The 15,795-nt window shown below is 49.8% G+C and overlaps 1 protein-coding gene across 1 annotated transcript in view; it reads right to left on the bottom strand.

The window, feature by feature from the left end:
• Positions 1 to 13,434, bottom strand: part of Cass4 (Cas scaffold protein family member 4) — a 38,873-nt gene extending 25,439 nt beyond the window's left edge. Inside the window, exon 1 of the mRNA XM_013145646.2 lies at positions 13,151 to 13,434. Coding sequence (XP_013001100.1) covers positions 13,151 to 13,186 — 36 coding nt within the window. The 5' untranslated portion in view covers positions 13,187 to 13,434. The remainder of the gene's footprint in view (positions 1 to 13,150) is intronic.
• Positions 13,435 to 15,795: the final 2,361 nt, after the last annotated feature.

The following is a 15,795-nucleotide window of genomic DNA, read 5'->3' on the forward strand; positions in this document are numbered from 1 at the left end:
AGAGACAGACAGAGAGAGACAGAGAGAGAGAAAGAGAGAGACAGAGACAAAGGGAGACAGAGAAAGAAGAAGGAGGAGGAGGAGAAGGATATGGAGGAGGAGGAGAAAGAGGAGATGGAGGAGGAAGAGATGGAGGAGGAGGAGATGGAGGAGGAAGAGATGGAGGAGGAGGAGATGGAGGAGGAGATGGAGGAGGAGGAGGAGGAGGAGGAGATGGAGGAGGAGGAGATGGAGGAGGAGGAGATGGAGGAGGAGGAGAGGGAGGAGGAGGAGAGGGAGCTTTGACTCTGAGTCCCAGTTCAGCGTGGCGGGTTGAGCGCAGCTCAGTCGGTGCAGAGGAAGGCCTTCCTGTCTGGAACCCTTCCTGACTTCACTCGTGGTGCACAGTGCACACTGCCATCCCCCTGTGGCCCGTAGGACAGACAGCCTGGAGGATGCTGCAGGCGCCTGGCCTGAGGGTTTGGAGAACCAGGAGGTGCTGGAGCGCTGGCTTCTCCCCAGCAGTGTAAGAGCAAAGGCGAAGGCAGGAGCCGAGGAGGAGGAGCCGGGGATCCCCGTAGAGCAGCCGGGCAGGCGCCTCCTCCGGCTCTCGCACCCCATCATCCTCTCCCGGCTCCCCCTGGCTCCCTGTCTTCCCTCCACCCCTTCTTCCTTCTCTCCTCCTTAAATTCCTCTTTTGTCCAAGGAAGAAGCTGTTTCTCATCCTTCCCATCGTGAGCTTCTGCAGCTTTCCCTACAGCGTTCACACTTCAGTGCAAAATTCTGTGACTTACGGGGAACAGAAAGTCCCTCAAAATAGCCAAATGGTGTGAGATTTCAAAACCAAAACTTGCCCTGAAAACCTGCCGCGGAGCCACTGATTCCCCTTTCACTTGCCGGCTTCGGGGGCACAGACGCGGTGGAGCCCGACACGCCTTGGCTTGGTCACCAGCATCGCATTACCAGAAATATATGGAATTTTTAAAATGAGGCGACGGCTAGGTAATTTTTGCATCACACCGTACTATAAGGAGGAATTGTTCCATTTGGAGCTGTTTTAAAGACAAAGTTAGCAAGAAGTCATAGATGCTGAAGGAAACCCGCTGGTTTTTTTTTCTTTCTTAGTGGTTAATGTGATTTGCAAATGGCTTAGAAAATAACTGGGTCTTTGCTTTAGTTCCCTGTCTGAGAAGTTGGAAATACTTAAATGAGTGGCTCCAGAACGGGCAGAAAATGATCTGAAGCGATTTACCTGAAAACATGTTGCCGGGCCTCCTTTGGCCTGCTACTTTTTATATAAGATGGCACAGAAGCCCTAAGAAAACCAAGTCCAATGTAAACAAAACGTATTCATGTTTTGTCTCAAAGCTGGCACTTGCAACAGCCGCTCGCTGGTGGGTGAGCTCGCTCTCGGTGTGATGGTTACTTGGGGAAGTGCAAGGCTGACTTTGCTAAGGGGAGGGGACAATTCCAAGTGACAAGTTGGGGACCTTTCTCGAGGTTAACTCGGGGGTCCCAGTGATTGGCAGCTGCGGGCAAAGGATGCCCAAGGAGAGAGAGGAGGGACTCACCTTCGGTTTCATCTTGATCCCCTCCAGCAGCCCCGGCCGAGCCACCTCGGGAGGGAACTCTTTCTGGGGTGACTTGTGCAGGAGTGAGAGAGACGCGGGCTCTCTCAGGCCCAAGGCAGCAGTCAGGCTCCTGGGCAGCTGTTCCTGCCAGTTGCTCGGGCTGAAATCAACACCCACAGAGGGGCCGGTGCGCTGCCATTCCCCAGAGGGGTCCCTCCCGTCCATCTGCGCACAAAGAGCCGCTGTGGCTGGCTTATCCATAGGCACCAAGGGCAAAGGTGTGAAAAAGTCTGGTGGCCTTGATAGGAAGAGGGACAGGAGAGAAAGAAACACCGAGGTCAAAGGGCAATTCCATGTCTTCCTAACACTGGGTGGGAAAGATGACCCCATGGTGTGTTCTGTGAAAGGGTACAGGGCACAGACTAACTGCCTTCTCCATGGTAACAGCCATCCCGCTCCATTGGAGCTGGGCTCCCTGAACCCTCCCTGTGGGCTCCAGAGTTCCATGCATGTAGCAGGCACGGCCTTCTACTGATCGTGGCTGAAGAGGTTATGGCCAGAAAAAAAAAAATCCCAAAGCCACCAGTAGAAATGAAACAGTTTCTTCCTGATGCCCGAATGCTGTGGTTTCCTAGCCGGCTGGGTCTCGCCCAGCTCCTCCTGCTTGGCTACACTTCCCCTGCCCATGGGAACCTTGCTCAGCTCCTAGAGCTCCCCTGACCTGACAGTGACTGGCAAGCACCTGCCTGTGAGCTGCTCAGGGGCCAGGTGACGGGTCCTGGGTGCAAGCTCAGGACTGGAATGAGCCAGCAGTAAGGTCTCCCAGGCTATGGAGTAACTGACCCTGGGTGTGGCCCAAGATGGGCCCATCAGACCAGGCTGCTCTCCAGAGATGCCTTCCTCTCCAGCCACCTCTAAGTCCACTCCTGCTAACCGTGTCCTTGGGTTGTTGTCTGAGACGCTGTATTTGCTTGAGCGATTGAAGAACTGGAGGGGAATTCTGGGTCCAGGTAGGCGGGGGAGGACAAGGAACCGAGGACTTCTGTGGGCCTCCCTTCCTTCAGCTGACGGCGAGGGGATTCCTCAGGGAGGGCCCCGAGTCCCTGGCCAGCTGGCAGACTCAGGCTTTGCTCAGTCTCTTCTCTGAGTTTGTGGAAGCCAGCAGGGGCATCACAAGGAGACCACATCCAGGACGCTTTCCTCTCCGATTCCTTCTCCTTCCTTTCCTTCCTCTTGAAGGGAAGAAAAGATAAAATGCATACAGGAAGGAGGCCTGTGCTATCTGACTGGGCAGGAATAATGATCCCAGCTCCAGCTAGGAGAAAGCTTGCTCCGAGCCTGTGATTCTCCACACTTGTGTGTCTACCAACTGCCTGCTTCTGTCCCATGTGAGCATCACGGGGACATTTCTGAAAGCAAAATATTACATTGGATCAACTTTAAAAAAAACAAATTTCCCTAAGTAATATGACATGGAAAATTACAGAATTTCTTTTTGTCTTGGCACTGGAAATTGAACCTCGCACCTCACAAATTCTAGGCAAGTGCATTCGTTACCACTGAGCTACAATCCTCCACCCTTTTTAAAAATTTTATTTTGGAAGGAGGTCTCGCTGTTCTGTCCAGCCTGACTATCACCACTCTTATAAAATACAGTTCTGGAAACTGTTTTAGACCAGGGAAAGACATAAAAGGAATAAGGATAGGAAAGGAAGACGTTAAATCATCATTATTTGCAGGTGACATGGTACCTACATAGAAGATCCCAAAAACGTCACCAAAAGACTTATAGATTTATTTACAAAATTCAGTATTGTAGCTGGATATAAAGTCAGTAGTCAAAAATCAGCAGCCTTTCTGTACACGAATAACGAACTCACAGGGAGAGAAATGAGGGGAACAACAGCTTTCACAACGGCATTCATAAAAATGAAATACTTAAGAATCAGCCTAACAAAGGATATAAAAGACCTCTACGTTGAAAACTACAACACTCTGAAAAAGGAGCTTGGAGAGGGCATCAGAAACGGAAAGATATCCCTTGTTCTTGGGTAACATGAACCAATATAGTGAAAATGGCCATACATATAAAATTATTATGCAGATTTAATCCAGTCTGGAGCAAAATTCCAACAGCATATCATATAGAGTTAGAGGAAAAAAATCCATGAAAAAATTTCATTTGGACCCAGAAGAGACTGAGAATAATAGAAGTGATTCTGGGCAACAGGAGGAAGGCAGGGGCATCACAATCCTGACTGGAAATTATACTACAAAGCTACCATCATACAATCAGCATGGTACTGGCCAACAACAACAAACCAGACCTGAGGGTCAGAAGAAGGAAGATGCAGAAATAACCCAAGCAACTTGGCCACTTTATCTTTGACAAAGGAGCCGAGTATCTTCACTGGAAGAAAGGCAGCCTCTTTAGTAAGTGGTTCTGGGAAAACTGGCTTTCCACACACCGAAGATTAAAAATAGACCCACATCTTTCACCATGCTTTAAACTAAAATCAAAATGGATCAGAGATCTAAATATTAAAAAGGAAGCACTAAATCTGCAGGAAGACAGAATAGGTAGAATGCAGATTTGGTGTAGGCAAAGCCTTAAGAACAAAACCCAAATTTCACAGGAACTATCACAAAGAATCAACCGCTGGGATCTCATCCGATTGAAAAGCTTTTGCACAGCAAGAGAAATCACCAACAGAGTGAGGAGACAGCCCACAGTAGGGAAAGGAATTCTTGCAAGCTATTCCTCAGACAAAGGACTACTACCTACAATGTATAAAGAACAAAAAAATAAAAAGTCAGACATTTAAAGACACGACTCGAAAATGGGCATCTGAAATGAATAGAGCCTTCTCAAATGGTGAAGGGGAAACAGCGATAAATAAATGAAAAATGTGGTCATGACTGGTGATTTGAGAGACGCAAATTAAAACACTGAGATTCCATCTCACTGCAGAAAGAATGGCTGTCGTCAAGAAATCAACCAATCACACATGCTGGAGGGAGCTGGGGAAAAGGAGCCTTCTCTGCTGCTGGTGGGAGTGTAGGCTGGTGTAACCATGACGGAAATCAGTGTAGAGATGCCTCAAAAAACTGAAACTAGAGGTTCCATTTGATCTGGCTATTCCTTTCTTGGCATCTTTCTAAAAGAATAAAAAAGCAGTGTACAACAGTGATGTATGCACACCCATGTTTATAGCAGCACAGTTCATAATAGCTGACTGGAAACAGTCCAAATGCCCATCAAGCAATGAGTGGAGAAAGAAGATGTATTTTTGTATGCAGTGGAGTACTACTCAGCCACGAATAAGGGTAAGCTTGATATACCTCTAGCTAAATGGTTGCACCTTGAGACTGTACTGTTGTATGTGTGTGTGTGTGTGTGTGTTTGTGTGTGTGTGTGTGTGTGTGTGTGTGTTTCTGGGGATTGAACCCAGGACTTTGTACATGCAAAGTAAGAGCTCTACCACTGAGCCATAGTCCCCATCCCTGGACCATCAAGTGAAATAAATCAGACACACATGTGTAAGTATCACATGGTTTCTCTGATGTGAGAAACCTAAAGTGTAAATAAGAACCAAACTGTGTAAAAGATACTGAACAATGGAAAGGGAATTTCAAAGGAAGGTGGGGGAAAGGAAAGGACAAGAAAAAACAGAATAGAAGGGAAAAATGGGAACAAAGGTTCTGTAAATAAAGGGGAGGAGGGATTGAAGGCAGGGGAGAAGGACGGTACGCTTTCCCTAAGACGAACCTGGCCCCTGCCTGTATCTAAAATGTACCAATTAAATAACGGAAAAGAAGATAACACACTCTGCCCGGCCCTGACCTTGTGATCTGCCTGCCTCCGTCTCCTGGATCTGGGACTACAGTGGTTTCCCACCACGCCTCACAGAAGTTACAGATTCAATGGGTGAGTTTAGTGTTCTCTAATGTGTGCTAAGTTACACACCTCACACATGCACGCGCGTGTGCACACATCTCCATCTGTGTGGTGCGCCTACAGCCCCTTGGTTGCCAGCAGTGGCGGTCGCTGCAGGGTGGGACTTTTCCATTTGACTGATCAAGAGGTCGGAGCTGGCTCAGTCCCCGGCTGCTCTGCTTCTCCAGGGTCAGGCACGGCAGGTGGAGGGCAGGCAGGGAGCCCCGTCCTCTCTCCTCTCCTGCTCTCAGTGCTGGCGAGAGTCCCGGTCACTTCTCTTGTTCACAGATCACTCTGCCCCAACCTTCAGACCCTACAGGAGGGTCAGGGACGTCTCAGCCTTGCCAGTGGCCGCTGACCCTTGGGAAGCATCAACCACATAATTGACCAGGCTCTGATTCCTGTTTCTCCCGGGGCAAGTCTAAGCTCTGGGTCCGAGCAGACATTCCTCAAAGCACTGGGTGCTTGCTGAGCAAACCTCTCCCGGGGGGAGGGACCTCACTATTCTCCCCAAAGGACAGGCGGACCGGCCATTCTCAGCAGAGGCACGGCACACAACAGCCGCTCTGGATTCTGCCAAGCGAGAGAGCAATGCTTTCCGCTCGGGACAGAGACTCACGGAGAGGTCATCTCCAGGTGGCAGGAGGAGTGGCCCGGGTGGCCTGGGAAAGTTTCTGGTCCCTGGGCTCCTTCCTGGAGGTGGTGACCCGCCCCAGGCTCAGAGAGGTCGCTCTATTCGTGGTGTTCACTGTGCTTCCATGAACACAGGGTCCCCTGTCCCTGAGCGAATGCTCTGGGTGACAGACCTTTGAGTGTGGTTCCATAAACAACTGACTTCCCCATATTGCAACTCATGCTGCAGCCTAATCTCACCCTGAGCGGCGTCATTTTTACCAAGTCCAGCCTTCTTCCTTTTTTAAGTTATTTCCCCTGGGGCCCTGTCATTTCCTCCCTGAGTCATGGCAGTTCCAAAATGAGTGTGGGGGGCTGCTGGCCCTGGCCGGTCCATTATCACGCGACCACTCTCCTTAGGAGGCCGCTGCTGGCGGGCTGTGAGCTTTGCAGCAGTGGTAGTGTGGGAGTCTCCTTAGTACCTTCTGTAGGAAAATGTTCAGACAAGAAAGGTCATTAAAACGGGAGAATGAATAATAATTATGTAGTGGATTTTTACAATGCATTACATTGGGTGTTAAGAAAGGAAGCCAAACACTTGTCTTTCCTAGCACTGGGCGCAAAGCCTGGCATGGGATTGGCCCTTGGTATCTGCTGACCGACTGAGTGAAAGGTGGGTACGATCCTCTGCTCCCCCTGGAGAGTCTTAAACATCAGAAGCTTCAGTTTGTTTGTTTGTTTCAAAAGACGAAGCAAACAGCTCTATTCCACATCCATTGAGAACAGTCTACCTCCATCCAAGATGGAAGATGAAACCACCTACACCGAGTGTCCCCAGTTCTTCTGGCTTCTGGCTTTTCCACCTACGGTCTTTTGTTGCATAGCAACCTGAGTGATCTTTGGAAATACAGGCCACCGTGTCACCTGTCACCACCTCTGTTTGGTGGGCGGTGGCTTCCTTTGCCATCAGCATGCACTCTGAAGCTCTGACACAGCCAGCAGGCCGAGAGCTTCCCTCCAATCTCATGTCTCCCCGGCATGGGCTTTCTGTGGCTCCTCCGCCAGGCTGAACTCATCCCCATCACAGCCTCTGCCTCTACCGCGTCCTCTGCCGGGCTCTTCCCTGCCGCCCCGTCTCCAGAGCGGCCCTTCATGTCCACACTTCAGCCGATCACGCTGTTCTGTTGTTTGATGTGGGGCAGGCACTGCCCTCCGCCAGCCCCTGGCACCATCCTGTGTGTCCTGGCTGCCTCCTGACTCTAATCAAGGCCAGCGCGGCTCATCTCCCCGGTCCCCCACTGCCCCGTAACTCCGTGTTGGGTTAATGATGGTGAGCTGGACTTTCTAGGTGGGTCCTGCACTTGGGTTGCTCTGCTGTATGAGAGGGATAAAATTGCGTGAAAGGTCCGAGAGAAGCCACAGCCTTCGTGATCTCAACTCTAACCCCAGGGGTTCAAATCTAAAGAAACATCTGAATGTGGGAGGAGGAAGAGGCCAGTTCTCAAGAATTGAGGCCAAATGGTCAGTCTGGGGCCAGCCAGCACTCAGAGGTGAGAGTCTGGGTCAGCCTCTGTTCCCAGACCCCTCACAACAAGGAAGTACCACTGCTGTTCTTGAATCTGGCTGTGTTGAAAGGGCTCTGGCTCCACGCCCTGTCTCCTCCTGTTCATTCACATGCATGAGCACGGGCATGACTGGGCGGCTACCAGGTGCAGATACCGGCTGGAGACTCCCTGAGCATGCAGGTCCCCCCAGCGGAAGCAGCCAGTGCACGGGAATCTACACAGTCGGGACCAAGGTGGAGGTGGGGAGGTGCAGGCTAGGGGCTGAGGGTCCAGGGAGGCCCCTGGGGGAAGTGATGCCTGACGGGCAGAGCCCGTGCCCAGTGCCAGGGGAGGCAGACAGAAGGGAGGGGGGAGTGCCCGGGAGCTGGCCAGCGGCGCTTCTGAGGTTAGGCGAGCTCCCCGCACACAGCTCCTGCAGTGTCTCCCTGTCCACCCCGGGACTGAACAAGCTGAGCCTGAAGCTGCTCCCTCTGCACACATCGAGGTCCTCCCCGAACCCTCAGGGAATCCAAGCCCTGCCTCGGCCTCTGACCCGCACACTGCTGCAGCTAAAGTGTCCCCAGGAAAGTGGGTGGTTTTAAAGACTCTGCCTTTACCTTGCTCTTCCTCAGTGCATCTAAACTGCTGCACTTTGTGAGCTGGGAGAGGACCATGACTGAGGCCGGGCCTCAGACACCACCACTTAATGTTCTCAAAAGACGAACGCTGGACAGTGTTCACTCACACAAGAAAACTGGTTTGAAAACGCTCTGTAGAAACTAGTGAGCGTGTAGCTGGCTTTCTAGTGGTGGTACTGTGGATCGAGCCCAGGGCCTTTCTTTTCTTTTTTCCATTTTGACACAGGGTCTCATAAAGTTGTTTAGTTGCCCAGACTGGGCTCCAACCTGTGATCCTCCTGCCTCAGCTTCCCAGAGCGCTGAAAATGCGGGTGGGCACCACCATCTATGCCTGGCCAGCTGTCTTCGTAAAAGAGATGAAGTATGGATTCGAGAGAAAATACTGCAGACCAGCTTTGCAAAGTCTCAGGAAGTGACGAAAGAAGCACTAATGTTTATCTGACTCAGTGATGCTACCTCTGGTCCTAGACACGGCAGAGGGAAAAACGGGACAGTGTGTGTGTGTGTGTGTGTGTGTGTGTGTGTGTGTGTGTGAGCTGCGTATCAAGGTGCTAACTCCGAATCACCTCTAGCCACATGTGCACAGGGGTGTGAACACCCACGGGCTAGCACACTTCGCAACAAACAGGACTGAATCACTAAAGTACCTGCAGACTATATTTTTACAAATAAGCATAATTAAGTCACCAAACATTCAAAGCAAGGACTATGATACAAATCACCCATTTACCTGGCCTTTTAGAGCTAATTTTCTAGCACGCACAGAGTAGAGGTGATGAGCAGCCTGCCGGCCAGCGTTCAAACAGCCCATGAAGGCGCCTCGGATTCATGGCGTGGGGGCTCCTGGTTTCATTGCAACCGCAGTCCCTGAGGCCACCCGTGCTAACATCATAATGCTTATTTTAGCTCTTGTAGAACAGCAGGGCAAAGCACGATCAAGCAGCTGGTAAACCCAAACTCTGCTGTGCGCTAAGGGGAAAGCGCTCCTGACGGGGAACTGGCCATTAGCGCGCAGCATTCGCACACAGCTCTGCCAGCGGCTGCTGCGTACCTCCACGGCCAGCACAAGCCCCCACGGGAAGGGGGCTCAGAAGGCAAGCCCGGGCACTGCAGCCCAATACGCCAAAGCTGGGGACCTGAGCCCGCAGGTGCTGAGGTCGCATCTAAAAAGCAAGTCAAGGACTTGGCAGAGGTCCACATCAGGGATCAGCTGTGCTCTTAGATCTGGACTCTGATGTGCATCGTTGTGAGAGGCAACCAGCTCAACAGCTGTGCTCACCAGCTACCGGATGTTCCTTTAAAAAGTGGAGAAAGAGCACTGTGGTTTATGTGCATGGACAGGGAGACCCGAGCTACCAGGAAACGGTAGCTGAGGCTGCCCAGGGCCGGGGCCAACGCGGGTCCTCATTCTGGTGTGGAGTGACTGTGAGGGGAGGCGACACAGGCTGGACACAGGGGCCCGAGCCCCAAATCCAGACAACTGGCCTGGGAGTTCAGAATGACTTTAGGTTTTGCAGGTCGGGTGGGGTGATGCACACTTGTGATCACAGCACCTGGGGGACTGAGGCAGGAGGATTACTGCTAATTCAAGGTCAGCCTGGGCTACACAGTGAGAGCTGTCTCAAAAAATAAAAATAAAAATGAAGAACTCTCCTGCACTGTTGGTGGGAGTGTAGACTGGTGCAACCACTGTGGAGGTCAGTCTGGAGATTTCTCAGAAAGCTGGGATTGGAGGTCCCATTTGTTCCAGCTATTCCACTGCTAGGCATTTCCCAGAAGAAATATCATACCACAGAGCATCATACCACAGAAATATATGTGCACCCATGTTTACAGCAGCACAATTTGTAATAGCCAGATCTTGGAAACAACTTAAGTCTCCATCAATTGAGGAATGGATAAAAAAAGTTGTGCTATTTTTAGACAATGGAATACTACTCAACTATAAAGAATGATCACATTGAGATATTTATAAATAAATGGACACAACTTGAAACCATACTCATAAGCAAAATAAATCAAACTCACATATATAAATACCATATAGTCTCCCTGGTATAAGAAATGGTAAGAGCACATAAGTGTTTATGGTAATCATGGTTCCCCATTACATTGTTTTGAAGCCTTATAATGTTTTCATTCATTAGTTGGAATGGTTTTATGTTGGGTTGTTTGTTTTTATTGTCTGTGATGATATGAACAGCTATTTTGAAGAAAACAAGACATCATAATAGCTAGTGCTGATTTAATATCATCTTGCTTTGAAGTCCTATCATGCTTTTGTTCTTTCTGTTTCGTTTGGTTCTATTATGTTGTATTTTATTGGATTGTATTATGTGTGATAGTATAAACACATTTTTTATGAAAAATGAGATAATATAGTAGCCTTTGTTCATTTTCAGTTATTTGGTTCTGAATGCCCTGTAATACTTTCATTCTCTTGAATGGTTTTATACTATTTTGTTATGTTTGATAGTATTGTATGTAAAGGTATGCTCAACTATTCCAAAGAAAGAGACATTATGGTAGCTACTGTTAATATTGGGTTGTCTTGTGGTGAAGTACTATGTTGCTTACATTGTTCTGTTCTGATCTGCTTTGTTCTGTCCTCTTTTGTCTTAATCTCTTTAAAATAAAAAAATTTAAAAAAATAAAAATAAAAATGAGGCCAGAGATATAGCTCAGAGGCAGTGGCTGCCTGGCAAGTTCAAGGTCATGAGTTTGATCCCCAGTCCAAAAAAAAAAAAAGATTTTATATATATATATGTATATATATATGTATGTATATATATACATATATATGTATATATATATGTGTGTATGTGTGTAGCAAAACAGAAAAAATATAGAAATGATACAGAATCTCAAAAAATAGTAGGAAATTCACATTAGCTAATCTATTGCATAGTGCTATTTTAGAACTAGTTGTTCAGGTTACAAGATCTAGGCACAAAAAATGATAATCCGACGGGACAGGACAGCACAGCTATTCTTTTGGATGAACTCACAGAGCTGGAAGTGTAGTTGTCTGTCTTGTGCGCGCGCACACACACACACACACACACACACACACACACACAGAGCTATATATGTAACCTACATACATGTAATCTTCCCTTTTTCCTTCCCCTGTCCCAGATGCTCTTTCTCTTCATTATTACAGTAAGACTTTACATTTTTAAAGGGTTGTAAAAATGAAGAATACACAACCGAGTCTCTGTGTGGCCCACAAAGCCGAGGGCACTCCTCGGTCTCTGTCTAAGGGTCAGTGCGCAGTGGCTGGCTCACAGCTGGGGTTTCCGGGGCGCAGATGCCTGGGTTTGGTCTGGGCCCTGCTGCATCCCGTCCCAGGTCAACCCGGGTGTTTCCTCAGCTTTAACCCAAGGAGGACGGAGGCTGCGAGGGGACGAGGCCGTGCGGGGACACTCAGCACAGGGCTGGTGGTGACCAGGAGGGCTGAATTATTATCACCCCCCCCCCCACACACACACACAGAGGGCAGACCCGCACGGGGAGGCTGAGACTCAGTCATGTCCTCTGCACACAGGCTACGGGGTACCCCTGTAAGGTGCCACGTAAAGAATCGAGGCAGAATAAGTGGTACACAAAGAACAAGGCATCTAAATGGTTAAGAAACATCTAGGCTATTTGGAAAAAAAGGTCAGTGTTACGAAAGAAACGGGGAGTGGATTGATCTAGATTAAGGACAACTGAGAGCTGATAGATGACACCGCGGGTGACCCCTCGAGGAACCCTGAGTGGAAAAGCAGACCGCAGATAAGGTGTTTTTGGAAAATCTGAATGTGGACTGAAGATGAGGGTGGCGTCACGAGGCCACCGTGACCAGCTGTGGGTGCGGGGAGGGGTGTCTCGGGAGACGCTCGGTCAGGCGTTTTCGGGGAGAGCATCCTGGTTCTGTTGTTTACTTTCAATCGCTCTACATCAGTGACAGCATGGTCAGAGACCGTGTCCAAGTACACGCAAACAGATGCACACACGTACACGAAGCGCCAGGAAGGGATGGATTCGGGCGGCCTCGTCCAGGGCCTGGCGGAGCTAAGTTAGCCACCTCTGTTATTCCAGCGCTGTAAGATGTGAAGGTAGTTGAGGACCAAGTTCCCAGGCAGCTAAGTATTTACACGCAGACTACATAAGAGGCTGTGGGGATCACTCAGCCACGCATCCCGCTACATTAGATTGCATATTTTATCATCCTGGTGAACAGGCTCCTCACCGAGCAACTGTTCCATTTCTTGCTTTGTTTGTTTTTGTTTTGCCTATTCTGCTTAAAAATTTAGAAGGATATAACAGAAATTTAAATAAAACAAAACCATCAACCCTGAGCTTCACTCTCCCCGAGTCTGAGTAAATGTTTTTCTGTAGCCACCGTGGCTTCTAACCAAGGCCTCTTTTGTGATTCACACACAGACCTGCAGCCGGTATGCAAATTCCAGCTGGGGACCATGGTGGATCAGCCAGGAGGCTGGAGCCCGGTCTGGGCTCTGCTCTGGGGAAGCGAGCTCAGGAAAGAGTCAGGATCCTGAGAGCCACACGGAGTGTCTTCAAGGTGCAGAGGAAGCCCGGACTGGGCTGGGCAGAGACTCACATTCGCTGGGCAGTGAGTGGACATAAAGGAATGGGCTTCATTACCCACCGCATCCACCGCTATCTCCTGAGCAGTTATAGGCACCCATCTCGGAAGCTTTGCAGTACAAGGATTTCCCACCCTTAAACGCACACCCAGTGTTCCCTGGTCAGACCTGCACGTCCTTGGTACTCATCCTGTGCCTTCGTTAGAAACTCAGAATCAAAACTGGTCGCAGCCTCCTCCTCATGTCCCAGTCCAGGCACAGGGCGCCCACCACTCACCTTGGGCACACCGTCCCTGATGCCGGTTCCCCTCATGCCTGCAGTGTGGGACAGTTCCTCGGAGCGCCAGCCAGCGCCTCCAGCCTCACAGACAGATTACGCAGTGTCACCGCCCGCTTCCGAGTGGCTCTCAGAAGCCGAATCCTACAGCGTTATCAGACGAGACGGCACATGGGAAACTGTTAAGGAGATTCTTGCAGCAGGCAGGCTTTCTGGAATGTGTGATAAGGGTAAAAAAAAACTGAGCGGGTATGTGTGGGAGGGACCAGAAGGGCGGCCAGGCTCGCCCCTCACTGCCTGACGTCTCACTCTGTCTATGAGTAGAGATTGTCACTCATTTGCTGTGTGAAACCACAAAAGAAGAAGGAAAAAAAAAAAAAAGCTCAAAGACTTCTGCTTTCTGCGGTCAAGTTCCTGCTTTGAAAGACCTCGGCAGGAGCAGACATCATTCCTGCCTTTGAGTCTTGTGGAACAACTTCCACCCAAGAGACCGCGTCATTTTCCTGGGAGGAGGCCACCTGGCCGCGTTGCTGATGCCAGTCGGCCCTGCCCGATGACAGCCAGGATAAAGCGAGTCACATCGGGTGCCGTGGAGGACAGCAAGGAGCCGGGTGCTCCCGCCTGCTCTGAAACCCATACTCACCCCAGTCCTACCTGCGGTGAAAGACGTTTTCTGATCTGCAGCAGGCAGCACGCTAAGCTCGGAGCTTGTGTTATCTCGGAACGCGCTGGCCATCGATGGCACTGGAAACCACCGTGCTGGTGCAAGGGCTCCTCCTGCGCTGCCTGGGCCTCTGCCTTCTCCCAGTCCAGATGCAGCGTCTCAGGGAGGACCCAGCGCACTGCAGACGCCATGTAGAAACACGGTGGCACTGTCATTCCATGTAAACGCAGTGGGAGCCGTTCCCCCCAGCCTGGCTCTAGTGTCATCCCCCCTTGAGGTCCCCTTTCGGACCCCCCAGCCCTCATGGTCTTGTGGTCTGCTGTTGCATGTGTTTTAGTCCCCGTGTTGGAGCACCAGGATACACTGACTAATTCAGATAGCTGACTGATTGCTGGCCAAGACAGTTATACAATGCTGTGCTGGCCTGAAAGCAACTTCGAGGGCTCCTCTGGGGTCTCGTCCCTTGAGATCGGTGATTGTTGTGCCGCAGATGGCGGCAGATGGCAGGGAGGGGACAGTGACCCTGAAGGATGAGCCAAGGAGCTCACTCAGGAACACACTTGGCAACGGATTCACAGTGGGGATCCGAAGAGGGAAAGCCAGAGGAGAGAGAAGAGGAATGTACACAGCAAGGAAAGAAAAAGGCAGAGGACAGGGGGCTGAGAGGGTAAGAAGGAACGAGTTCTACGGAAGGAAAGCAAGGAGATTCATAGGAAGAGCGGAGTCATAAAGCCCAGGGTGATGAATGGTAGCCAGCACTGGGCTCCCGCAACCCTCAGCCGATGGGCTGACCAGCTGGCTCGCCTGGGGTGCACTGAGTGCAGGGAAATTACCTACCTGGGGCCAAATACAAAATGCATCCTGTAGTAATGTAGATAAGTAAGGACCCTTTGTTTTTAGATGTGTTTTGATGTAACGCAGGCTGTGGCCCAGACTCATTTGCGTGGTCCTCCTGCCACGTGGGCAGCAAAGAGAGCTTTCAGGGCTCCACCCAGCATCGGGTGATTTCACGCTGCCCACGCTGCCCACGGCGGATCTGGCCAGTTCTCTTAGGTGAGGTCCTTCGCACCGAGGATGCATTGGATTCACTGTGCTATAGACTTTTTCTTAAGAATGAAAAAAACCTTATAAAGAAATAATCCAAGTATCACCCACATCACCCTTTAAAGCAGACAATTCAGTGGTTTTTGGTGTGTTCAGAGGTGTGGAGCCATTTTTTTTTATCTGATTTCTGAAAGGTTTTCACTGTGTGAAAATTAGGACAAAACAGTAGTGACATTTGGCCCTGAAATTAATTAGGCTAACTCCAACACACATACCCAGGGTGGTACTTTGTGAATAGGGTCTTGACTTCTCAGCTTGGTGTGATCCCTGCATGATTTTTATGAATGAAAGCTGTGAGAAGCTGCTTTAGATATTTGGCTGCAACCGATTGGTATGTCAAGGCAAATCAGTCTCTTTTGTGACGATTGCAAGAGTTTTACTTTAGGAAATAGGGTGCTTTTGAAATATCTGGCTGTCTGAAGCCCGGAACATCAAGTGTCATAGAAAACCAAGTTAGGGGAACCTAAGAGGTTCTTACACTCTGACAAATACCAAGAATAGAATTTTCAAAACGTTCCTTCCTGACCTCAGGAACCCTTATTACTTCACTTCGATAGTACCTCAGAATTATGCAGAAGGCAAGTTACTTTTGTACTCTTTCTGTTTTCAGGGCAAATTTTAGCCATAAAGCTCCTGGAGTTTGGTTGTATTTCTACACTGGGCACTCAGTATTTGAATTATAAAGTACCACTGAACACCAGGCAGAATATTTAAAATAAAGGTTTGGAAGAGTTTTCTGACCGTGCCGGTGCGCTGGTGCATACCTGCAGTCCCAGAACTCAGAAGGCCAAGGCAGGAGGACTGCTGCAGGTCCAAGCCCAACCTGGGCTACACAGTAAGTTCAAGGCCAGCCTGAACTACACAGAAAGACCCTGTC

This window comes from Cavia porcellus, unplaced genomic scaffold, assembly GCF_034190915.1.
Source record: "Cavia porcellus strain 051 isolate PalLab524CR breed Dunkin Hartley unplaced genomic scaffold, mCavPor4.1 scaffold_5, whole genome shotgun sequence".
NCBI classification, from domain to species: Eukaryota; Metazoa; Chordata; class Mammalia; order Rodentia; family Caviidae; genus Cavia; species Cavia porcellus.